At 32.8% G+C, this 26,800-nt stretch overlaps 2 protein-coding genes across 4 annotated transcripts; one reads left to right on the top strand and one right to left on the bottom strand.

Moving 5' to 3' along the window:
• Positions 1-220: 220 nt before the first annotated feature.
• LOC140053890 (uncharacterized) lies at positions 221-7,417 on the top strand. Its single transcript, XM_072098626.1, has 14 exons — positions 221-319; positions 945-1,016; positions 1,191-1,244; positions 1,597-1,893; positions 2,089-2,239; positions 2,593-2,693; positions 3,581-3,780; positions 4,102-4,216; positions 4,378-4,517; positions 4,958-5,119; positions 5,645-5,797; positions 6,070-6,240; positions 6,377-6,554; positions 7,007-7,417. The coding sequence occupies exons 1-14, from the start codon at positions 271-273 to the stop codon at positions 7,144-7,146; spliced, it is 1,983 nt and encodes a 660-aa protein (XP_071954727.1). The 5' UTR covers positions 221-270; the 3' UTR covers positions 7,147-7,417.
• A 2,928-nt stretch (positions 7,418-10,345) lies between these two features.
• LOC140055084 (uncharacterized) lies at positions 10,346-26,573 on the bottom strand. 3 transcript variants are annotated; one of them, XM_072100289.1, is made up of 13 exons: positions 26,208-26,573; positions 24,913-25,004; positions 21,038-21,212; positions 15,696-16,720; positions 15,225-15,387; positions 14,832-15,007; positions 14,181-14,415; positions 13,663-13,917; positions 13,215-13,373; positions 11,812-12,051; positions 11,517-11,703; positions 11,153-11,343; positions 10,346-11,042 (listed from the first exon to the last, which is right to left on the bottom strand). In XM_072100289.1, exons 1-13 carry the CDS (start codon positions 26,461-26,463, stop codon positions 10,939-10,941), a joined length of 3,258 nt encoding a protein of 1,085 aa, XP_071956390.1. In that variant the 5' UTR covers positions 26,464-26,573; the 3' UTR covers positions 10,346-10,938. The 3 variants fall into 3 exon arrangements, with proteins under 3 accessions (XP_071956390.1, XP_071956391.1, XP_071956392.1); XM_072100290.1 differs by lacking the exons at positions 21,038-21,212; positions 24,913-25,004; positions 26,208-26,573 and adding an exon at positions 19,217-19,336; XM_072100291.1 differs by lacking the exons at positions 21,038-21,212; positions 24,913-25,004; positions 26,208-26,573 and adding an exon at positions 16,930-16,988.
• Between the last annotated feature and the right edge of the window lie 227 nt (positions 26,574-26,800).

The raw sequence follows: 26,800 nt of genomic DNA, 5'->3' as shown, positions 1-26,800 counted from the left end.
GCCCTCTTTTTCTTGGCCCTCGTTCGAGACTGTTACACTTTTAATACTTTAATAATTATGGACTGCAGTATCGAATAGAATATTAATTAAGAAAAATGAGGAATAATATTAATTTATATATTATATAAAGTATAATATATTTCTAGGGCTTATATAATAAAGTAAAAATAGTTAATTTGTATTGCTTGTCGGCCTAGGAACTTTGACCTATTATACGACACATGCGTTTTGGATCTTTAAAAAATTGTTACACGAGTTCGAACGTAAGTCATGGTAAATAAAGATAAAAAATTGCCTTTAAAAGGCAAATGCGTAAAAGGTAAGTACATGTTATGTTTATCTATAATCTATTCAAAACAAATACAAATTTAGAATCGTAGAACCTGTGTTTTAATTCCTAATTAAAGCTAGGCCAGCCTAGCTAGTTAGCTAGTAGAGGCTCTAGCCGCCTAGTACGGTGCGTAGGCATAATTAATAGAGGGAGGGCCAGCCTAGATAGTGTAGTAGGCTAGGCCCCTAGGCCTAGTAGTACTAGTTAGAGGTAAAAAGATACAGCCAAGCACCGCCGGTTCGCTGTCTTAACGGAAATTGCACATTGCTTTTTAGGTTTTAGAGATGGTGTTTTTGTACGTTACGGATAGATACAGACGCATCAATCAGACATATTATAAATGCCGACATCCATCCTCTTCTTCATGAAGTTTCTCTAGACTATAATTGTTGGAGGCGTAATAGTACTACTAGGCTAGGCCTAGGCCTAGTAGCTAATAAGAGCGGATGCCCTAGTCTACTACTATCCATTATTATACAAGACTAGGCCTATAGCCTACTCTGTAGGCTATAATTATATACTTCGTATACTCTAGCCTAGGCTGGTATACCATTCATCAAAGAGTAGACTAGCTACTGTAGCTACATTATTGTTGGTTAATTATATTTTTTAGTTTGTTGTTCAGAGATGCCTGTAAGTAGTAAAAAGAAGCGCTATAATGAAGTAAAGAAGAATAGAAAAAGGGGTAAGAAATATATATATATATTCTATACTGCTTGCTTTACAAATAAAATAATTGTGTTTTTATTTTTGCTAGCAGCTCAATTTAATCAAAACAGTTTCATTGTTGATTTTCTCTTGTCTAATTGGGGGAAAAATACAGAATTAAATGATAATAGTGAGTCTTTTTTTTTTATAGAATTATTGGAGCAACTGATGAGAAGGAAACAGAAATTAAAGAAAAAGAAAAGAGGTAAATATTTATTTAAATAAATTGTAAGTGCAACGCAAATTTATTCTTTACTTTGTATCTCAATGATGTATAACATTAGATGACGATCCGAGTGAGTTTACTTTGTCTTGTTTCTCCCAGGGTACAACATGTTTTATGTTGCATTCTGGGATCATGATATAGTTACACTCAATACAATGAAGTCATTATATGATCTGAAAAGAGATACAATTCTAACATTTTTTATTGTGCTTTATTTTACTATAATAATCTATAACTCTATGAATAGATTAAAGACAATTTCAGACATAATTAACACAGTATATTTCAAGATTATTATTAATATTATTAAATGTTACATTTTATATTTAAGTTTCTAATGAATCCGTGTCTCCAGAAACATCAACAGTTGATAAGAAACAGAAAACAACTTTTAAAATTCCTGAATTTAAAGATAATGAGCAGAAACAAGAGACAGATGATGATGATTATGAAGATGAGGACGAGACACTAGACTACAATTCATATGTTAAGCGTGAAAACAATGAGGAAGAATCAAATGATATAGATGAAAGAAATGAATTGGATGATGAAAAGGATGTAAATGATAAACAGAAATTAATAGTAAATAGTATAACAGAAACACATGCCGAAAAACAGGTTATGACATGTAAGTAATACTATTATGTTAAGTACAGTTGACCTCTAACCTCTTTCTGCAGGGAAATTCTATAAGGCGTTTCACACAGTCTCTTAAGCTCTGTGTGCACTATCAAACTTTGTGACAAAAAAAATATGATGTGCCCATATATGGACATGATGGTGTCATATATTAGCTTAATACTATTTTATTCATTTTCAACAGTACCAGGAACAAGTACAATTTTAACAGATACAAAATTTAGTTCATTACAAGACAGAGTGTGTGAACTGACCTTAAAAGGCATCAGTGACATGGGATTCACACACATGACAGAAATACAACATAAATCTATACCTCACTTACTGGAAGGAAGGTATGTTTTCAGTATATTAAATATATTTCTAGAAATGTATCTTGATGATGTATAACATTAGATGACGATCTGAGTGAGTTTACTTTGTCTAGTTTCTCCCAGGGTACAGCATGTTTTATGTTGCATTCTGGGATCATGATATAGTCAAACTCAATACAATGAAGTCATTATATTATCTGAGAAGGGATACAATGTTAGAATTTTGTTACTAGCATTAAAACTCTGTTATGAATATGATTTAATTTGTATAATCTATGAGGAATGGTTTTTAACACTAAAATCAACTCTAATTCATCTAATAGCTAGAGAAATATGAGTATCCTGTATACAGTATTTTTATTTCTTTTTTCTAGGGATTTATTAGCATCTGCCAAGACCGGTAGTGGTAAAACATTAGCGTTTCTTATACCTGCAATTGAACTTATTTATAAACTAAAATTCATGCCAAGAAATGGTAAGTTGCTTGTGTACAATGTGATTGAATTTCTTCATAAACAAATACTAGAATATTAATATGATTTATTATTTATTTATAATACGATATCATAGTATTTATTTATCATTTAAACAACAAGGTAAAAATTTGATTGGTGGAATTTGACATGCAATTAGACAAATACAATATATAAAGCGTCGTTACCAGTGATTCTAAAGTGATCGTACAAACTTGCTATTAAATATATGAATTGTAATTGTATTATAAACAAATGATTGTCGGCAACGTTTTGATTTAGAGTGTCTACCAGTTCGGCTAAGCTTAAACAATTTATTTAGATGATGGTCGGATAATATTAATATAACTTACCCAGTGAAATCCGCAACTTAAATATTTCTGTTAGTTCTTTTAAAACCAAATTACTTAATTATCTCAATATTTATTTTTTAAATAATTTTGATATTGAAAATGTGTGTAGTTGGTCGCTTTCTTGTCGATGCTTTTATTGTAGAACGTAATTTATTTATTTTTCTCTGTTCAGGGTTGACCAACTAGCATACGGTAGGTGTTTAGCACCTGTTTGGTCTTTCCGTGCCTCCTTTTATAATTGTTTTGTCTTCTTATGTTTATGGCAGAAATTGAATAAACAAATGATTGTCAGCATAAGGACTATAAACCGTAGGTCCAGTGTACACAGTTATAACCTGTGTGTACTTTAAAGAAACCCAGTTCATTATTCGAAAAAGAGTAGGGGGTTACCCCGGTGAACTGGTTCACACAATAGCCCCTGTATCAGGGGGATTACCACCTATCTGATAGGACAGTGATTAATTCACTATTGGTAATCCTTGGCCACATTGCCTAAAGACATAAAATAAAATAAATAACTGTTTTGATTGCTATAGGCACTGGTATAATAATTCTATCGCCAACACGCGAGTTGTCGATGCAGACGTACGGTGTATTAAAGGAGCTTTTGAAGCATCACTATCACACATTTGGTCTTGTGATGGGAGGAGCCAACAGAAAGATGGAAAGCGAGAAACTTGGCAAAGGAATTAACATATTGGTTGCAACACCTGGTCGATTGTTGGATCATTTACAAGTGAGTCAGGACTTGTTATAGTACATGCCCTGGGCTTGCCAAGTTATCTTTCATTAGTGTAAAGGTTCATCTAGATCTCTGTATAGTATTTATATAATTTTTCATTTGGATGATCCAAAAAAAAAATTATATAAATTTATCTTTCATCATGTCCATGACTCCACACCAATACCCAGGAATAAATTCCCACAATCTCTCTGAAGAAAGGCTACCAATATTTAAAAAAATATAAATATTCAAAAATTATTTTTATTTTGCTTTTTATGATAACTTTTACTCTCTTTTTTTTGTGTATTTATTTCATTTCTAATACTTTTTCAGAACACAGCACAGTTCATGTACAAAAATCTGCAATGCCTAATAATTGATGAAGCAGATAGGATATTAGAAGTTGGCTTTGAGGAGGAGATGAAACAGATTATTAAACTGCTACCGAGTAAGCTCTTTTTGTTATGTTATTTTATGCAAATTTAATGCAAAATATATACATAACATTTTAGGAAGATCTTGGTTCCTCCAAACCACTTGAAAACCGGTTTGTAAACCAATAAACCAAAATTTGTAATTATTTAATAAAAAGAAATTGTTTACATACAGAGAGAAGACAGACAATGTTGTTCTCAGCAACCCAAACTCGGAAGATGGAAGATTTGGCAAGGATATCCCTGAAGAAAGAGCCAATCTATGTCGGCGTAGATGACTCAAAGAACAATGCTACAGTTGATGGGCTGGAACAAGTAAGAACCAAAACAGTTCTCCTAATTTACAGTCGTTGCTACCATATTTGGGCACATCAAACTTTTTTTGTCAAATTAGTTTGATAGTGTAGACAGAGCTTAAGTCATATTATTCGTATTTCGCGAATATGTACTAACTGCTGTTACAACGCTACTGTGTAATGACTATATCACATATTTAGTAATCACATAACATGAATACATATCTCAATGATGTATAACATTAGATGACGATCTGAGTGAGTTTACTTGTCTAGTTTCTCTCGGAGTACCGCATGTTTTATGTTGCATTCTGGGATCATGATATAGTTACACTCAATACAATGAAGTCATTATATAATCTGAGAAGAGATGTATTATTTATTAGCTTAATATATGTCCTAACACTGTCCAGTGTTGCTACATCATGTAACATGTTCTTGTTTAAATTCCTTTTCCAGGGCTTTGTGATATGTCCGTCAGAAAAGCGTTTGCTCTTGCTCTTCACTTTTCTCAAGAAGAATCGCAAGAAGAAGGTGATGGTGTTCTTCTCCTCTTGTATGTCTGTCAAGTTTCATCACGAGTTGTTGAATTATATTGACTTACCAGTGATGGGTATACATGTAAGTATGATAGCATGTTCATTGTTGCTCATTTCATTGTGTAGCAATCTCCCAATTTGTAATTGTTTTTAGCTACTGTGGAGTAGTTTTGCGTCGGGGTCTTGAGTAATTGGTCATATATTTGCCCTACTCCGACATAATTTGTACTTTCCCAAGTAATTCCCAGGTAGGTCTCGAACCCACGACCTCCAGATCACTATACCTTTAGACCACCGAGCTGATAACTAGAGGTTAGAGTACAAGTATCTCAATGATGTATAACATTAGATGACGATCTGAGTGAGTTTACTTTGTCTTGTTTCTCCCAGGGTACAGCATGTTTTATGTTGCATTCTGGGATCATGATATAGTCAAACTCAATACAATGAAGTCATTATATATTATCTGAAAATAGATACAATGACCTGGAGGTTTTACCTACAATCTACATTTTTAATTCAAAACAAAAATGTTTCATAAACTTTTCTAGTAATTACTGTGGTAATGAGGATTGCTAAACCAAAAATGTACGTTATTTTGTTTTAGGGAAAACAAAAGCAGATGAAGAGAACACAGACATTCTTCAAGTTCTGCAATGCCAGTGAAGGCATTCTCTTGTGTACAGATGTTGCCGCTCGTGGTCTTGACATCCCGCAAGTTGATTGGATCGTTCAGTATGATCCTCCAGATGATCCCAAGGTACCATCATCAACTATTCTTTTTTTTTCACATTTTCATTCACATTCAAGGAAAAAACAAGCATACATTTACAATAAGTTATATGGTAACAATAATAGGAGCTGTTTTGGGATCGGAAATAGAAGTAAAAGAACTTGTCTTATACCAACAGAAAAAAGAAAAACAAACTGCATGACATATCATCATTTGCCAATGTTAGATATATAAATAATAATCATAAAAAATTCAGAACATATTATTTAGGAATTCATAACGGATGCTTTATTTTTTAGGAGTACATCCATCGTGTTGGTCGTACCGCTCGTGGAATTGATGGTACCGGTCATGCCTTGTTGATACTACGACCAGAAGAACTTGGCTTCCTTCGATTCTTAAAACAGTCAAAAGTGCCTCTTAGTGAGTTTGAATTCTCATGGAGTAAAATTGCCGACATTCAGGCACAGGTAAATTAAATATTCATTTCATTTCATACTTATAATTAGTTATTTTATTTGCTAATTTCACAATACAATACTTTTTGAAATAAAGTATTTACAGGATGGTAATTAAAATTTATGAAAACTTTTCTTATATTCACAGTTGGAAAAACTGATGGAGAAGAACTACTTTTTACACAAATCTTCAGTAGAGGCGTACAAAGGCTATGTGCGCGCATATGATTCTCACAGCCTGAAGCAGATTTTCAATATCAATACGCTGGATCTACAAAGGGTTTCAAAGTCTTTTGGGTTAAAGATTCCTCCGAGCATTGATCTAGGTACACTATAACACACCTGATTGTATTCTTGCAATTTGATTGGTCAATTACGCATCACGTGTTATTTAGAAGTAGCCCTATCTAACAAAAAAAGTGATATCTAATGGTGATAATTAACACGCTCTAATGCATGTGAAGCTTCCTGTGACATGAGAATTCTTGCCATGCAAGGTTGTTGACTGATCGTGTTTGGAAATCAACTTGTGCCTGCCGTCTGTAACTTTTTTCTTTTTTAATGGCCTTACTTCCCGGCCTAGCATTCGACAATGATTTACGATGGATAAAGTGAACAAAAGTAGAGAAGTCAATATTATTATTTTAAGATAATGTTCTCAATATGAGCACTATTTGACAGTAAAAGAACAATAATATAGATTTAAGTATTATAAATTTATCTATTTTGTATTAATATTATAGCTTTAATTTGTATATATTTCTTTGATATTTTCCAGGTGTCTATTCCAGTAAGCGGAACCAAAAGGCAGCTAGACGACCAAAGTTTGATTTTGCAGCTCTCGGACAAAAACAAGCAAAACGAATGAAAATTTACAAACATGTGGAGAGGAAGGACAAACGACAGTTTTCCAGATAAACATACTTGTATTGTATTGCTTATGAGGCTTATGGTTACCCTTACGATTTCATGTGATGAACCATTTGAAGAGGTCTCATGTGGGGTTAGGCAACCATTTGTTTTCATTGAAATTGAAAGTAATACAGTAATATAATACTGTAACTAAAATATTTTAATGCATTTATTACAACAATAAATGGTTTACTATATAAATCTCTGTTATGAACATATTTGTTCACTTTTTATTGAAAGTAATATAAAACTAATGGATGGGGAATCTGCAACAACACATCTTGTCTCTGTTTCCCCCGATTCAGGGTTCTATTTTGTTATATTGACTGCTATCGTATTACAAATGTTGACAATTTTCCCCTATTATAACAAACTTTTCAGTTTAACGGTAAGAGAGCAATGAACACCAGGGAAATTTTAGAAAAATGACCAAATTTCGACCTTTTTATTTTTCGACAGAACTGGTTACTATGACTCTATAAGATGATGGTAACGCTATATATGGCAATATTATTGCATAATAATAAAATTTTAAAAAGTGGATATTTTGGCCATTTTTGAAAAAAATTCCTGTACTTTAGCACAGGGAAATTTTCGAAAAATGACAAAATTTTGACCCTTTTTTTTTTTTAAATAACTGGTTACTATGACTTTATAAGATGATGATGGTAACGCTATATATGTGCATATATGGCAATATTATTGCATAATAATTAAATTTTAAAAAGTGGATATTTTGGCAATAGGGAAATTTTCGAAAAATGGCAGATTTTCGACCCTTTTTTTTGTGACGTAAATGATTACTATAGCATAATAAATATGCGCAGTCGAAGAATGGATTCTGCGCATGTCAATTGTTCTATAGTAACCACTTTTGACATAAATGGTTACTATAGCAAAATAAACATGCGCAGAGTCGAATAATGCGTTCTGCGCACGTCAACTGTGCTATAGTAACCGGTTTTATCGAAAAATAATAAGGTCGAAAATTTGTCATTGTTTGAAAAAATCCCTGTACTATAGTACAGGGAAATTTTCGAAAAATGGCAGATTTTCGCCCCTTTTAAATCTTGCCATAAATGGTTACTATAGCATAATAAACATGCGCAGAGTCGAATAATGGGTTCTGCGCATGTAAATTGAGCTATAATAACCACTTTTGACTTAAATGGTTACTATAGCATAATAAACATGCGCAGAGCCAAATAATGGGTTCTGCGCATGTCAATTGTGATATAGTAACCAGTTTTATCGAAAAATAAAAAGGTCGAAAACTTGCCATTTTTCGAAAAAATCCCTGTACTATAGTACAGGGAAATTTGTGAAAAATGGCAGATTTTCGACCCTTTTTTTTGTGACGTAAATTATTACTATAGCATAATAAATATGCGCAGAGTCGAAGAATGGATTCTGCGCATGTCAATTGTGATATAGTAACCAGTTTTATCGAAAAATAAAAAGGTCGAAAATTTGCCATTTTTTGAAAAAAATCCCTGTACTATAGTACAGGGAAATTTTCGAAAAATGGCAGATTTTCGACCCTTTTAATTTTTGCCATAAATGGTTACTATAGCATAATAAACTTGCGCAGAGTCGAATAATGGGTTCTGCGCATTTCAATTGTGCTATAGTAACCACTTTTGACATAAATGGTTACTATAGCATAATAAACATGCGCAGAGTCGAATAATGCGTTCTGCGCACGTCAACTGTGCTATAGTAACCTGTTTATATCGAAAAATAATAAGGTCGAAAATTTGTCATTGTTTGAAAAAATCCCTGTACTATATATAGTACAGGGAAATTTTCGAAAAATGGCAGATTTTCGACCCTTTTAAATCTTGCCATAAATGGTTACTATAACATAACAAAGATGCGCAGAGTCGAATAATGGGTTCTGCGCATGTCAATTGAGCTATAGTAACCACTTTTGACATAAATGGTTACTATAGTATAATAAACATGCGCAGAGTCCAAAAAAATCCCTGTACTATAGTACAGTACAGTACAGGGAAATTTTCGAAAAATGGCAGATTTTCGACCCTTTTAAATCTTGCCATAAATGGTTACTATGACTCTATAAGATGATGGTAACGCTATATATGTGCATATATGGCAATAATAACTAGTTACTATGAATCTCTTTTGGCCATTTTCAAAAAAAATCCCTAAACTATAAGTACAAGGAAATTATACATATTAGATCTACTGATGTGTTTAAGAGTGCACACACATCTGCTGTCGGCTGCCTTTGGAAATTTGTAAGGGGATTGTTTAGTCAATATTTTTGCCATTTTTGAAAAAATCCCTGTACTATAGTCGATATAAAATGTCAATATTTGGCCAACACAAATAACATTGGTTATTTGGTATGCATCCAATGTTCAATGTATGCACACAATCTATAAGACAGAACTCATGTTTTTAAACAAATATATTAAATACCGTAATTAGCGATATTAAGAAATTATAATATACAACAAGAAAAACAGCAAACAACATAGAAGATACATTATTAATGTATAGCACACATTCAATTCTCAATTGGTTGAAAGTAGTTCTATTAAACAAATTTAAATGATCTACTTCTTTGTTACAAAAGAATTCCTTCAATAGGATTTTTAAAATCTACTTTCTACAAAGTGACAAATGTATTTCAGTATAAAAGGAACAGTTATAGAATACAAATTGAACAAAATGACAAACAGCAACAAACATTGGCACACTTATCAAACCAGCTTGACAAAAAATTGTCCAAATATGGTAGTGATATTCCCAAATATGGTAGTGATATGAACATCATCATGTCCATATATGGGCACATCACATGTTTTTGCCACATTAAGTGTGATAGTGTAGACAGAGCTTTGTACCAATTTCACATGAATGAAGTATACATTTACATTTCTGATGTACAAGAAACATACAATGTGACACTACAAACGAAAGACAACAAACATTGACAATAAATTTGTACAGAATATACTTACAATGGAATGAGAGAGTACAAGTCAAACTTGCTATATAAAGTATATTTTGAAACAATTTGCCATACTTGATTTTGCTGATGCAAATCCATAAGAATTAACACAAAGTAGTTTACACAATGTAATTTAAAATTCAACAATACCCAAGACCACCCCACCCTCCCATTAATACCCCCCCCCCCTTCCCATTTAACCCCCCCCCCCCTCCCTTCCCATTATACCCACTTCCCATTAATAACGGTTAATGAAAGTTATCTACACACAACTATTTAATTCAATATAAAATTAATTCAGTATTTACAAAATTGATGACTTATTAAATTCCTGTTAAATTTCTTGTTGGATTCAATTTCTTTTCTTGGTAGATTACATTAACAATTAATTAACATCCCCATCTTAAAATTACTACAATTTATTTTCAAACACTGTTAAATTTTGTGATTATCAAAAGTTTGGTAATTATCAAGCAGCATTTTTTTGAAAATTCTCATGTGTGTTTCCCCATATACTAGATATTTGAGACATTGTTGAAAAATGTAATCATGATGTGCTTTGTTTCATTCCAGCAATTGATCTAAAACATAATTAGAAACTATTATGCATTATATGACTATCTGGTGCAGCTTCTGATGACCATCAAGGCAGCCAATATCAATCAGAAGTCCATTGAAAACATAATGGCAGAGCGCCTCAAGTTAGCCTATTTCGGCAGCTATCAGAACGTCACTAGCAGCAAGTCCCTGCCAGCTTACAAAAGGTCTCGAACCCAACACAGCTAACAGGGCCATAATAGCTACTATCAGTTAAGGTTTTAAGCCCAGACAAGTATGACCTTCTTGAAGCTGACAAATACCCCTCGGTTCGGCCTACACTTGAAGAACCTTTCTCCATTGTAGATGCCATCATGGCGTCCTTCTGCAATTGAAGAAAAAAAGGGTCTTACTTAAAGATGTATTGTCCTCAAAAACAAATATTTAGAATAAATTTCTATTTCAGCACAATAGTACAAATTCAAATTATCTTACCATCCGTATCTAGTTCAACACCCAAGTAGGAGTCATGGCGTCCTGGTAGCTGACCAATGTATTTGACCATACCTTGACTAACCCGGCCGTTTGGACGTGAAAATTTGACCTTCATACCAACTTCAATGTCACGCGATGTTCTTGGAGCAAACGGTCTCAATGGTAACACATAACCTTTGGTAATTTGGTCACTTAAAGTTGGAAAGTAAAATAAAATTGATTTTAAGATTTAAATTATCTTCATTATATATATTCTTCCATTGTAGCAATTAGTAAATTTATCAGTAATTAACTATAACCATAAATAAATGATTCCTGATTCATATGAAAAATTGATTTGCTTTTTTTTTTTAAATTCACCTACCTGATAGTTCCTTTGTTGTGTTGCGTTGCTACAGCACGAGGACTGACGCTACGAAATCCGGGTGGAGATGGGCTACGTGGTGGAGAGACACTACGTAGGTGGTTACTACGTGTGTGATGTGTACCGCTTAGGTCAGTAGTGTTATATGCGTTATGCTGAAGGGTATGATGTGGAACAGTTACCATGTCTGAAAACAAATATATTTCAAATATTTCAATTTTATATCCAGGCATTTTGGCAATAAAACAACACTTCATACAATTTCAAGAGTTGATGGTATATTAAGATGTCTTACCCCCTCTGCTTTGCTTATTTCGTGCTGTTCTATCATATGATCTTGACCTAATTCTAGGATCAGTATAAGCTTTGTAATCTCTATAAGCATCTCCCAAGAATGATGACGTTGAGCTATCACTGCTGAGGTTGCGTCGGTGATGTTTTACCGTTATGTGACCCTTATTCGGCTCAAACATACCGGCCACCGAAGTCGAGTCGGACGTGCTAACATCATCTGTATCATGAGTTTTTCTCGTTTCTAAAGGTGGAAACGAGAATCGTATCGTGGTTGTTATGGAATGTCTATTAATATAGCTACAATAATTATAATCAGAGAAAGAACACTGTAATTTCAGACCTTAATTTGCCAGAATATTGGTATATTACCTGGTAATTTTTTAATTTTTGACAATATAATATATAAGAACAGTTACAAAAGTCTCATAATTATGACAGAACATATAGTGCATTCATTAGATACATTTCAACATTAACAAATAACACTTTAATAGTTAAGATATGAATTCTCACTCCTGAGGACGATCAAAACATATTGATGGAAACGTTGAGAAACTCAACAGTTCTTTTCATGACTAAATAGTTGTGGTGTACACCGCAAACTTTATATCAACAATTTGCATGTTGGAACTATGAGATCTAATTAAAAAAACAAGCACTGTCTCTATATAATTTTCGACTATGTTGTTAACAGATACATTACATGTATAAAAATATGGATTTATGGAACATACATTAAACAAACATTAATACTAAACTATAGCATTGAGGAAATCAATATTTCTCCATGATTATAGCATATAAGTATGCAAATAGATTATCTATGATAATAGTTTATATGTAGCCTGGCATCAATTTATTGTTATTGATCCAGGTATAATGATATCATGTATTATAAAAACAATTCAATTCGTTCAGTTAGGGGTTGTACTTTGGACTATTATATCAGAGTTGATACAGAATGTTATTAAAACTAAAAGCAATCAGCAAAATGAGCGGTAAAATCAGTAAAGGCCACTCCTACATTACGTTAGACCATTAGTATGATTTAATGCATACAATCAGTCAGTATGCTTCTATCTACAACTAATAAAATACAATACATAATTTAATCTTTGAATGAAAAATATTATTTAATTATATTAAATTGTTCTTTTTGAAACAAATAAATGTAGATAATGCATATACGGAAACATGACATCGTTAAAATTTATTAAATTGGTTTTTTAACGCTAAATTCTTAAAATTTCTTTTACACAGCCTTAATTGTTAAGGAACTTATAGCCATATGCATAATATGGGTACATTATGATTTATTTGTGCCTACAACACATGGTACCGTACTGTATGTTAGTAGTCACATTAACAATTGCAATATGCAACAACCAGCCTACTGTAGCTTACCTCTGTGTCGGCTGCGGGACGAGCGAGTGTTTTCCTGTGGTGATGTTTCTGTAAGGAAGTGATCACCAAGGCCTGTGTTTGTCTGCCAGCCTGCGGTCAAGATGGCTGTTGAGTCGCTCATGTCCGAGCCAGGCGATAAGTGTTTTTCATCAAATGCATCTGAAAGTTTTTGTTATTTTTAAATTAAAAAATAAATATTTGCAAAGATAATAAATATATATTTTATTATTTAATAAACAAATAGTTATACCCATCTAAGTAACTTGTCAATTACAGGATGGATCAACTGTACTATACTTATAAATAAAGTCTCATTTAAAGGTTTAGTAGAGATTGGAGTAGAAACAGTCACGAGTTACAACCCTTGAACTAGGTCAGGATTGAACCCTGGACCTTCGGATCAGAAAGAAAGAAATTCAACCACCAAGCTACAGCTCCACCAACTTACCAAGCCAAGCATATTGAGGTGACTTTGGCGATTTGCCAGTTAACTCTGCTGTTGAAAACTTTGAGGGCAGTAGTTGGGAACCAAGGCCGCGCCCTTCTCCTCCAGACTGATTCCGAAAGCCATTAGCATTATAATCAGCATCTTTTATAAGGGGTTGAATGCCTTGTTCAGCTGCTACGTTGTTGACCTTTGCCTGTGCGACCTTTAAATCGTCCAATAGCTTTTGACGTTCATATTCTTCTACCTTGCTCTGGTCTAGAATTTCATATGTTTGATATTACTTTATAGCAAAAAAAGTCTTACAAAACACCATAAAATTAAAAATTAAAAAAGTTTTAACAATTTTTAGGAGCTCATGTATGCACACAGCTATTGTGTCAACAGTCAATTTTGTGTTTCTCAAATGTTTTTGAGTATGCACAGAACGACTTTTTGACTTGACAGCTTCATGAAAGGATCTGAGCATGTTTGCAAGAAACATCAGACTAGTATAAGCAATTCATCCATAGTATACTTACTTGATTTCTGATTACTGGATGCTTTCTTTTTTTTCCTGTCTTGTTTTGTGTGCAGTTTTAAATTTTCATAATTTCGCTCTAAATCTAAATAGTCTTCCCGTAACCTTATGTTTTCTTCTTCTAATTTGTGGTTTGTTTCTCGGAGGACTCGCGTGTCACTGCGTAATCTACCAACTTCATCCTCGAACACTCGGTTATGTCCACGATGTCGTTTGTATTCTTTCAATTCTGTAACCTTTGAAACATGTATTTTTAACAATGTTATAAACAAATGTTTAAGGCACAGAAATCAATAAAACACTTTCTTAGAGTTTCGAACTAGTTTACCAAAAAAGTGTGATGTGCCCAAATATGGTAGTGATATGATGTCATCGTGGTCATATATGGGCACATTACATTTTTTTTTTGTGACATAAAGTTTGTTAGTGTAAACAGATTATTATATTCTGAGAATCTTGTTTTTAGAGTTGATGAATTCTACAGTGGCTTTATTCATCAATCACAATACAGTATATAATAATATTATTTCACTTAAGTAAATATATATTTAAAGATTTCCCTTAAGTGGTATTTACAGAGATAGGAGACTTTTAAAAGTGTTTACATTAGCCCAAGTGTGATTGCTAAATATGGCCAGAGATCTTCACTTACTGCCCGTTTCAGTTTCTCATTCTCAGCTGAAAGGTCTTCTGCTCCCAGAGCGTTCACCATTTTTAGGCTGGCATTTTCTTCTTTGTATTTTTCAAGATCTTTGTCAGCCTCTTGGAGCTGTGTCTCGGCACATTCATTAGCCTCTTGCAAATCGCTTAATTGACTCTCTAAATCAGCTGGAAAAATGATATTAAAAACTTAAATATGCATACTTTACCAGATCCAGTATAGAGAATCCTACAGTAATTAAGTTATAGACACTTTCTCAAGCTCTGTCTATCGAGTCCATATATGAGCACATCACATTTTGTTGTCACATAAAGTTTGGTAGTGTAGCTTTAAAGAGAAGCGCATAGTGAGAAAGGAAATGTCGCAAGCGGAAGAAACACCTACCAATCCGTTTCCGCAAAACTTTAGGATGGTCTGGATTAAACTCAAGTGAATGCGGTGAACCCGCTTCAGGCACTGATTTCTGGGATAGTTCTTGGCGCAATCGTAACACTTCTGTAGTTAAAGTTTCTTTGTCACGTAAAAGGTTATCTAGTTCTTTCTCATTCTAAAATTAATAATAAAAATAATTAAAAAATTAACAAAAGCAGTGTAAACACATTTATTTTATAATTGAAAAACCTGCTGATTTAAAAACACCTCATTAAGCTCTGTCTACACTATCAAACTTTATGTGTAAAAAAAATGTGATGTGCCAATATAATGGACATGATGATGTCATATCACTACCATATTTGGGCACATCACATTTTTTTTGTCAAACTAGTTTGATAGTGTAGACAGAGCTTTAAAGCTTGCAATTTATTTTTAAAACTCTACCTTTAGTTTCTTACTTATCATTTGAATCTGACTTACATTTTGTTTCGATGCTCTGACAACTTCTTCTCTTTCTCTTAAAAGTGTTTCATTCGTTTTCTGAACATCTTGTAAATCATCCTCAAGAACCTTTATATGACGTTCTTTCTCTTTCAGCAACGAATTCAAAGATTCAACTTTGACCTCCAACTCTTTCAGTTTACTCTCATCGATTTTAAAACCGTCAGCTTCGTATCCTCCGTTTGTCGCCACTAATGATGTACGACTGCCGTTGCGCAAGGAATTACGACTTGATGAGACATGGTTTGGGACCGATGGCGGTTTTAAGGGCTGCCCTGAATGTTTTGTTTTTTCACGAGTAAAGTTTTCAGCTAAATAGTCTTTGTAGTCACTTGGATCAGGCAAACTAATTGGACGCGTTCTCGAATATTGTAGTTTCTCATCTCGACGTGTACGGATTACCTCGGAGTGACTATCACCGCCACCAAAACGATTATATTCTCGTGGCTTTACTGAAAAGTCTAAATCTAAAGAAGTATGTTGATTTACGCTGTGCGTGCTCGATGTAATTGAGTTCATTGACCCCATTTCTGACACGCCATCCCGTGGCGTAAGCGTACCTTGACTACTACCATCGTTTTTATAACTCCCTCTACCAGCAGTTCTAAAAATTTCAGACAGTTCATGATCGCTAGTAGTACTTGGATAAATTCCAGTCGTGCCTGTTGAAAGAACAGCGCCCCCATTTCGTGAGGTACTATGAACACTACGTTTACTTCCACGTGAGTCGTTGCTACGTTGGCTAGTATATGACCCATGTTCCGAAGCAACATCCTGGTCTCTAAGGCCTGATAATTCACCATTCACTAATGGATTTGGTCTGGTCATTTGAATGTCTCCATTTCTCTTTGCATCTCCTATGTCTGCAGCATCTTTTGTGACCTTTGACCTAACCGGATCACCATTCAAAGGCAATTCTCCGCCCTCAACTGACAGATCAGCAAATTCATTCGTAAATGTGTCTCCGTTCATTGTATTAGTTAATCTTTTGATTGAATCAGCTTCTGTTGGAACAAAAAGAAAATGAAATAAATTAATTGAATTAACCAATTTCTTAAATAAACCAGTCTAGATTGTAGATGGCTCTTTGGCCTTTAGTCTGGAATCTAGACTGAAGGAAAATTAAAACACCCACCGATAACACAATAATCTAGAGACTGGGGATAGATAAATACATACAAATAAATAATAAATATTATAAAATATAAATTACATTTAAAATATAACATTTGTTAGATATTAGCATACAGTAATTTAGGCTGTACATTATGGTAACAAAATAATGAATAAGGCTACAAGAGAAATAGACAATAACATTAGTATCACAAACAGGCTTAATAAAAATGGCAATAACCAGGATTTAATACATAACATTTCACAAATATTACTACCAACCAGCAACCTTGAAATTCATAATTGTTTACACTTGAATGAGACCATCACTATGGTAACGACAGCCTGTTAATAAATTGCAATCTATAGATGCCGATACCGCCTGTACAGTACAATCACAATAGATATCTGCCTAAAGTGTGCAACAATCGTGTGGTTGAATAATGACATACTAAAAACTATTCTGCACCATACTGTACTGTACTTCATAATATTGTATTCATTAGTGAAAATATGTTATGGCAAATTATGTTCCGGTTAATTTGGTGGTTGAGTATATTTTAAAGAATAATTATACTTATAGTGCAATTGGATTACAAAAGATATTCATACATAGAGTGTAACGATCGTGTGGTTGAATAATGTACTAAAAACTATTCTGCACCATACTGTACTTCATAATATTGAATAAATTAATTAAAATTATGGCACTTAATATTCCGGTTAATTTGGTGGTTGAGTATATTTTAAAAAATAATTATAGTACACTTTTTATTTATTATTATTCTTTATTAATTAATTAAAATATATTATGGCATATTTAATGTTCCGGTTAATTTAGTGGTTAAGTATATTTTAAAGACTAAGTGCAATTGAATCACAAAAGATGTAACAAGACAAGTGTAATGATCGTGTGCTTGAATAATATACTAAAAACTATTCTGCACCATACGGTACTGTACTTCATATAAATACTGTACTAATTAATTAAGGTGGTTAATTTATTAATTTGGTGGTTGAGTATTTTTTGTAAAGAACAGGGAATAATTTCGCCAGTGTAGCATAGCAAAAAGCTATACAAAACAACCTTTTTGCTACAGATTTTTAAAATTGTGTAGCCAAAAATACAATACAAAACTATGTTTCTCGACTCAAAAATCAGTTTGATTAGCAATATTGCTAAACAAAATTTAAAAATGAAATTTTTCCCTGAAGAATAATTATAGACTCAAGGTTATATTTATACAGCAATATTACTGAAATTATATTAATTTTAACTTCTATATTTTAAAAATCCTGTATTTTATAAATCCTGTATTCATGTTTACTTTAGACCTTATTCTGGCAAAAACTCAAATTGGCATTTTTGTAACCTTCGGCATCTGACGACCTAAATTTCGATTCACAACAGGAGGGATGTTTTCTTTCTTATCATGATCAAAATAATATTCAAATAATAAATGGAATAATCGTTGTTTCACCGAAATACACTATGGTTTATAATGTTACAACATTACCATAATTATTACCATGTTAACAGTACCATCAAAAAGGTTACATTTCCTCTACAGCTCTTTCTACACTATCAAACTTTATGTGACAACAATAAAATGTGATGTGCCCAAAGAAATGATGATGTCATATCACTACCATATTTAGGCATTTCACTACCATATTTGGGCACATCAAACTTTTTTTGTTAATAGTTTGATAGTGTAGACAGAGCTTTAATAACAATGTTTATTATTTTGATAACTTTATTGAATGAGTCACATTCTCAATTCAACATTAACTAGAGCATGTTTTAAATTTCCTGTGGAATTTCCACGCATTAATCATTTATTAAATTTCTTGGCTTCAATAAAAAACCAGTCCTTCAATTGAAACAGCCATTTTTAAAACTTTTACTTTTTAGAAGTATTTACCTAAAATCACCTCCATGTTAGAATGTGTTGTATACTGTAGTAATAATAAAAGTATTAAAGTACTGTAACTAGTAGTAGTAGAACCTGTAGTAGAGTTGTAAAATTACAACTCCCTGCTGTAACTCTGTACTGTAGTCTAGGAGGTGTTTTTTAAAGCATGTACTGTATTGCCATTAAAATAACAGGTTAATGAGTGGAAAAGATGGTGTTCTACCAAATCTGCACAGCAAAACTAATACAAGGTACACTTTTGACATTTGAAACATAAAAATTCTCATTGTGTCCCTTTGTTTCATTATTTGAAATTATTCAGTGGATCCTTTGGTATCCCTAATAAATATTATCCAACTCTAAAAATAACATTATTTATAATCATATATACTGTACACTAATTACAACAATTTATAACATGAATTTTTTTTATACACATATTAAAAAACAATAAGTAAGAGACATCCATACCACTTTGGTTCTGTCATTCATCTGTGTATCGAAAACATATAATTTCCAATCCTGAACACGATTCTGATTTTGATAATCCTATGTAGGCCTACAGAGCTGGCACTATACTACTGTTCGCTATCTTCTAATGTTAGTAATGTCAGTTCAAGTGATGAAGTTCATATATTGAATAGGCCTACATAATAAACACCCTTATCATTTTACTAATCTTTTGTTATTGATTAATTTTCATTGTCAATTCTAACGGCGGTGTAAAGTCAAACATTGATTGGTCAATGATGTTTTAATGATGTGCATTGTTAGTTTTTGAAAAGAATAAAAGCTGACAGTTAGCTTAAGAATACTGCAGGGATGAAAGGGTACATTTAACAGTTAACAGTTAACTACTGAACAAATATTGTCCTACATTAATTACATTACTGTTAATCTAGATACTGTTATTGCATAGGATATCTCGATTTAATACCAGTATACTTATGTCTACGTAGAACACCAAAGTCAATCATTAATTTGTATTACAGTACTCTATTACACTACAGTACTCAAGCCCTGGGGCGGATTGCTATAAGCGGTCTATAACCGGTCTTAGCGCTTAGCCGGCTATAATTCGTGACGTAGCAAGTAGTCTTATATTATAGACCATTGCTATACCGCGGTCTAACCTGTAAACGGTCTTTAAAATTAAAGCCTACTCGAAGGAGTCTTAAAACAGTCTTAAACCTCTCTTTTTGTTGCTTTTACGTATTATTTATCGTCAAAGACAACCAATTGAACGAGTTTTAAGTGTTAAATCAAATAATAACGGTGATTTTATTGTTATATAGGCCTAGAATGGATTTTCTCGCGTAGAAATGTACGTACTGTTATGATTGTGAATTGAACAAGCGTGACGAACATTACCTTATTTGGTATTCTACGCGCAAAGTACGCCCTCAATTTGTTACTTTACGCGGTCTTATCTAAGACTGGTTTATAGCAATGGTCTATCAGGAGTGGCTTTAATAAGACCGTCTATCTGATAAAGCCGGCTTTAATCGGGGAGTTAAGACCATCAGTTAAGACTGTTTTATAGCAATCCACCCCTGGTGTGTGTAAACTCTTCCATGATAAATCAACAGTTTAAAAAAAAATTCTTCTTAAGACATTCATTGATTCACGGAGTAAAATTATTAGTCCATGTTATCATTATAACAAGTTTTTTGATCATTAGAATCAACCTCACCAAATTATGACTACACTGTTAAAAAGGTATTATAATATAATTCACATTTTACGCTGCAATGGATGCAAACAATAACACAAAGAAATTGTATGGACGTTGTAATGATCAAGACAAATCGATAAACATGCGTAGAACAAGCTTGAGATGTAAATGGACTGATAAATCATTGTATCAAATATTAAATAAGAGAATAACTAACTATCTAGTTAGTTATTCAACCTTTCCCAAACGATATAATAATAATATACGCAGCGCTTTACAAAATTGTTAATTTTGTATTGTGCTACGGCAGTTTTGGATTGAAATAACTACAGTAATAATAATGCACTTAATAAATTTAAAAAAAAACATAATGGAAATTTACAATACGCATTAATTTGTGTTTTTTTGCTTTGAAAACTCAAATATAACATAACAACTAAAGCTCTGTCTACACTATCAAACTAGTTTGACAAAAAAGTGTGATGTGCCCAAATATGGTAGTGATATGCCCAAATATGGGAGTGATATGACATCAATATATGGGCACATCACATTGTTTTATCACATAAAGTTTGATAGTGTAGACAGAGATTAATAATAATATAACAATAGCTCACTTGATTTAACAATAAGAGTCACATCTTGGGTGACGAGCTTGACGTTAAACAAGGACAGTTCATGTATGTCATCTCCTATTACTAGTTGACACGAGTGGTTGCCAACAGGTACTGCAACACGCTCAGATGCAAAGTGCACCTCTCTGGAATCCCATTTCAGGACAACTGGGTCTCCCTGTAAACATACGAACAATGATACATTAAAAAAACAAACAATGCTGTTATTGTTATTCTACCTGGGAGGTTTCTGGGAACAATGTACCTGTGTGTGGTGATACAGCATAAGATTGGTTTTGTCAACGATTTTTTTGATTTTTTATTGTCAATATATTTTAAGCTCTGTCTACACTATTAACAATGTGTGATGTGCACAAATATAGTAGTGATATGCCCAAATATGGTAGTGATATGACATTATCATGTCATCAAATTGTTTTTGTCACATAAAGTTTGATAAAATGATAGTGTAGACAGAGCTTTAGGGTACACATTGCTCCACACAGATCTTCAAATATATACTGTATGTGGCAATAAAGAACCAATTGAATTGAATTGATAGCTGGCTTTCTTTTATGAATAATTTCAAACTTAACTTTAATCTACAGGTATTTTATTAGTCAGACTATTAATTGATTTTATTTAATAAATATTAAACAGTGTAATGAATTATAAAGATAAGTCAGACAACTAATTTCTTTCCTTAGTTAGGAGAGAGCTTAATACCGGCCATCCTTCCGACCAAATATTCCCTAAAAAAAAATGATTTCAAAATCAAACTAATTAAAGGCAGTTGAAACCAACGCAACACTTTTGAGTAACCTTAAAAATATTAAATAAGTTTCGTTTGCCAATCAATATATAATTTGATAAGATGCGAGTATTATCAACACGTATTAACTTCTTATCATTTTATACAAACCCACACAAGATACTAGTTTGTACACAGTACACATTAAATATAAATAAAATATTACCATTCCAATCAATATTATTAATTCATAATACTTGTGTAATAATTATTAGACTAACGCTTCTGTTTATAATTTTCATTCAATCAATAATTTGTATACATGTAACAGTACTATAATTTAACAGAGATAATAAAAAATGTGTGTATAATATTTAATAAAGAAATTTGATAGTACATGATTGTATTTAAACTTGAAACTAGATAAACAATAAACTATTGAACAGCCAAACACACACAACAAAATAGGGCTCTATATTAATAACAGAAGCATCTGTGATACCAACAATGATAAGAAAGAACTTATTGTTTGTATGTGTACTACCATAGTGGCTCCAAAGTATGGAACATCTGCACATGTTTTATACGGACATTTCATTTATTTGTTCTCAATACTACAGTAGGTACTGTATTTTAATATAAAAAAAATATTGTTATATTATACAGTATGTTGTTTATTTATGGAACGCCGTTTATGCAACATTTCGATGATATGAATTTTATGACGCGATATGTGAATGAAATGCATCGATATGAATTGAATGGCGCGATATATGAATGAAATGTTTTGAATTGAATGCTTTGAATTGAATGTTTTGAATGAAATGTTTTGAATGAAATGTTTTGAATTGAATGTTTTGAATAAAATGTTTTGAATGAAATGTTTTGAATGAAATGTTTTGAATTAAATGTTTTGAATGAAATGTTTGAATTGAATTGAAAAGTCAAACTATTGGCGGCGTATGTCATTCCCGCTCGCGATTTTTTTTCAACCTCTTAATAGGCCTAAGCATGGGTACCCTCATCTCCTTTCAATGCTGTCATCAATATGAATCCTTTACAGAGACTCCCTAACAGACCTGAAACATTGGAATACATATTTCCGAACCCAGGTCTGTTAGGATTCTCTGTAAAGGCAGCGTGGAAGAAAGGAGATGAGGGTACCAAGGCTTAGGCCTAAGAGGTTGAGAAAATAATCGCGAGCGAGAATGACATACGCCACCAATAGTTTGACTTTTCAATTCAATTCAAACATTTCATTCAAAACATTTCATTCAAAACATTTCATTTAAAACATTTCATTCAAAACATTTCATTCAAAACATTTCATTCAAAACATTTCATTCAAAATATTCAATTCAAAGCATTCAATTCAAAACATTTCATTCATATATCGCACCATTTAATTCATATCGATGCATTTCATTCACATATCGCGTCATAAAATTCATATCATCGAAATTTTGCGTAAACGGCGTTCCATATTTATTTACATTAAAGATGTATTGTCCCCTGAAAAAAATAATTCTCCAAATCTCTTTTTTATAATATGCCATTTTAATGTTACATAAATAGTTATCCACTTTGACCAAAAATTGGATAAAAAAATAAAGTTTTTACCTAAAAATGTTAAGCAAAAAATAGTTAATAGCTAGTCAATGGGTTTTTGGTTGAATTTTCCCATTTATTTTGTCATTTTATAAGTGAAAACAATAATTGTTTCCAATTTGTTTTCTAAAAAAACCTTTTTTATTCATTTTAAACAATTTTTGAATAATTATGTACAGGATTTGAATTAAATCATGGTGGCTGTTTTGGATTTTCTTTTATTGTGATTGAAACTAATTAAGTAGACCTTCTGGTTATTGCATAAATCAGTGTAAATATGATACTAGCATCCGAATTAACCTCCGGTAATAATAGAATTAAATTATTGTATAAACATAAAGCAAAGATCTTCTCATTGTTTATCCATATCTCCATGACAATGGTCATTCCCATGACGATAATATACTTGATTTATGCTCTGTAGGTATTGTTTAAAAGTTCCCCATCACCAATATTATACATTGGCAATTGTCCAACTTCCTCAAACTCCAATTGTTCAATACCCACAGTACATTAGTAAGGTCATACAAACTTTTATTCAACAAAAAACCATACTGTATTTTGCAAAATCAATAAATATAAAATATATAAAGGTACTAGGGACTTGTTTCTGCTATAAACACTTTCTTTATAATATTGTGAATAATCTACTTTGACATTTGTAACATGAAGCATGTACCGTAATAGTATTTGCACTATGGATCACCATTTTATTTTAGCCATTACCATACATCTCCATGACCAATTTATTTATACTGAGTACAGTATTGTGGCAAGCAGCAATGGCAAACAATTATCTGGGTTTGACCTAGAACCCTCCAAATTTGTTCATAGTTTCATAGGTTTTAAATATTTTATTTATTTATTTATTTATTAACAATATTTAACCAGGGTGGCCCAATCAGTCAAAAAGACTGGTCTCCCTTGGGGCCCTGGGTACAATAGTACATTTTAAACTAAAATATAAAAATAACAGTTAGTAACACAATAAAAGTTAAACTACAGTAATGCCTTAAAGTTACTTTTGAAAACATTTAAATTACTTGACAATACACTTGGACTTACCAAAGCTTTTAGCATGCCCTTGTAAATCTACATTAAGGGCCTGCTTTGGTTCTAGCTCTGGGTATGGCATGGCAAGTAAAACCGCTTCTTCATGTTTTTAATGCTGTATGCAAAGTCTGGTGCGAACCTGGAAGTTTCTCCAGCATAAGTGCATTCTTCTTTTATTTAAACTCTCACTTTTGTTATTACGTTCGATATGATGTATCTTAATGAGATTGAATTGAATTAAACCAGAGCCAGACTGGATCAGGTGTGAAAGACGGTATAGTAGATATTTATTAATCTCTGTCTACACTATCAAATTTGATGTGACAACAAAATCTGATGTGTTCATTTATATGGATATGATTATGTCATATTTGTGCATATCACTACCATATTCGGGCACATCATACTATTTTTTATTAGTTTGATAAGTGTAGACAGAGCTTATAGTACACTAAATGATTCTTACATTTCCATAGGATGTTAGAAGATGAATCTCATCACCGCTCACTTGGATTGTTTTGTACCAACGGAATACAACATTTGCCATTCCTTTTTTTCCTATAAACATTAAAAAAACAAACACACAATTTATAAATAACATTTCATGATGAGTTGTTGAGCCATTCAATTATGGAGGTAAAAAGAATTAATTAAAGACCCCTTCCCTGCAATTTTGGACGTTTTTTGGAAAATAATACATATATTATATATCACTTTAAAAACATTAAACCATGTCATTCCTTGTCTTAAATGTACGTTTTATGGTAAATTATGATAAAAAGTGAGAAACAATGTACTACCTAAGTAGCTCGCGGCGATCGACCTCTCGTGGACGGTCTTAGGCCTAGCCTAGCTAGGCTTAGTTTTGTAGGCCTAGCTGGTAAACATCGGTAACGTACGAACATCGTACGCTAGCTATATACCTAGCCTGACGTTGTATAGTTGCTGCATTAATTGTCTTTCTATTTTTGCCAGACTCCGTTGATACAAATTGGGGAAAACCCGGTATTTTCGCTGAAAAGTTAGGAGTCTTCCATTTGTTTTGGCCTCACGATCGATCGAAAAGTGGGCGAATTACAGGTGAAAAACAAAAATATCAATCCGCGCGCAATGCATTTTGGGATTTATAGCGGGCCGCTATAATTATTAGAATCGACTTATTTTTCACATTTTTAACCGTTTAAAGACGAAAAAAGTTATCGCAATAGGACCATATAGTATTATTTTTACATTAAATATAGTTTGTGATCTTAAATTAGATCTAAAAAACGTAGGGAAGGGGGCTTTAAAATGATTATTTAATAAACACAAAATCAATTATAGACTACAGATAGTAGAACCCTAAAGGCACACTTTCTTATGAAACAAAAAGCAATACTGTTTTGTATGTTTTTTCACTATCACCAGCTCATATTCAGGGGACACAACTTTGGACTTGAAGACTGTGTCCCATCATAGGGTTCAGCTGTAGTGTATGGTAGATTTGATAAACATTATACACAGGGAAGGAAAATCCTTCAAATCATAGCAGTAGTTCTAGCCTAGGCCTAGCTAGTAGTAGTAGTCCACAAGGTAGGCCTCTAATTCTACACTATACAAAGTTAGCAATCTTGCCTGTTTGTTGGGGGCAGACTAGGCTAGACTAGAATAGAATAGAATAGTAGAATGGAGTGTCAAACACAATAAAAAACGTGCGTGGGCTAAAAATAAATAATCATTTTTAAAAGAATTAAGATATGATAACATCACATAAATACTTACCATTTTCATCCCCTGTAGCGCCTCTACTGTAATAGAAATCTTCGGAGTTAGGCCTACCCCCAAACTCCGAGGCCTTTGTTTTTGAGCTTGCAGTTTGCACGGGCCGTGCCATATCCTCTTCCAGCCCTTCCTCCTGTTGCTCGTCTTGCTCTGCTGTCAGGCCTGGATTCGAGGTCAAACGAGGGCACTCAACTAGATAATGCTCCTGTAGTCCCAATTCATTACCGACTTCTACTTTACACAATTCACACTTCATCTAGGATTGGGAAATTCAAAAAAATTGTCAGATAATAATGTGACATAAATTTACTGTCACCAAAGCAACACAAAACAAGTGGTGCGAAAATGTAAATGTTGCATCCGCTCCGCAAACCCACACACACACACACACACACACAACAAAAGTTCTAATAAACAACCCGCGCGTCGTCAAAATCGGAACCGCGGAGGCATTATTCGGGACAATAAACGTGGTCTTGGACATGTTAGATTTCTTGGAAAACATAAATTATGTCGTGTTTTTACCAAATTTAAACCTCCAAGATAATAACATAATTGTTCATGAAGTATTAAAAGGTATTTTCAATCACGTT

The sequence above is a fragment of the Antedon mediterranea genome, chromosome 7, assembly GCF_964355755.1.
Source record: "Antedon mediterranea chromosome 7, ecAntMedi1.1, whole genome shotgun sequence".
Classification (NCBI taxonomy): Eukaryota; Metazoa; Echinodermata; class Crinoidea; order Comatulida; family Antedonidae; genus Antedon; species Antedon mediterranea.
Note: the sequence above shows the minus strand (reverse complement) of the source record. Positions and strands in the feature narration are given on the sequence as shown.

Coding starts and splice junctions, on each gene's coding strand:
- LOC140053890 (XM_072098626.1), top strand. CDS start 271: ATGGTAAATAAAGATAAAAAATTGCCTTTAAAAGGCAAATGCGTAAAA. Junction 1,245..1,596: donor ATTAAAGAAAAAGAAAAGAG/GTAAATATTTAT, acceptor TTTATATTTAAG/TTTCTAATGAATCCGTGTCT. Junction 6,241..6,376: donor TTGCCGACATTCAGGCACAG/GTAAATTAAATA, acceptor TTATATTCACAG/TTGGAAAAACTGATGGAGAA.
- LOC140055084 (XM_072100289.1), bottom strand. CDS start 26,463: ATGAAGTGTGAATTGTGTAAAGTAGAAGTCGGTAATGAATTGGGACTA. Junction 15,008..15,224: donor AGTTTTGCGGAAACGGATTG/GTAGGTGTTTCT, acceptor TCATTTTTCCAG/CTGATTTAGAGAGTCAATTA. Junction 14,416..14,831: donor ATGAGAAACTGAAACGGGCA/GTAAGTGAAGAT, acceptor CATGTTTCAAAG/GTTACAGAATTGAAAGAATA.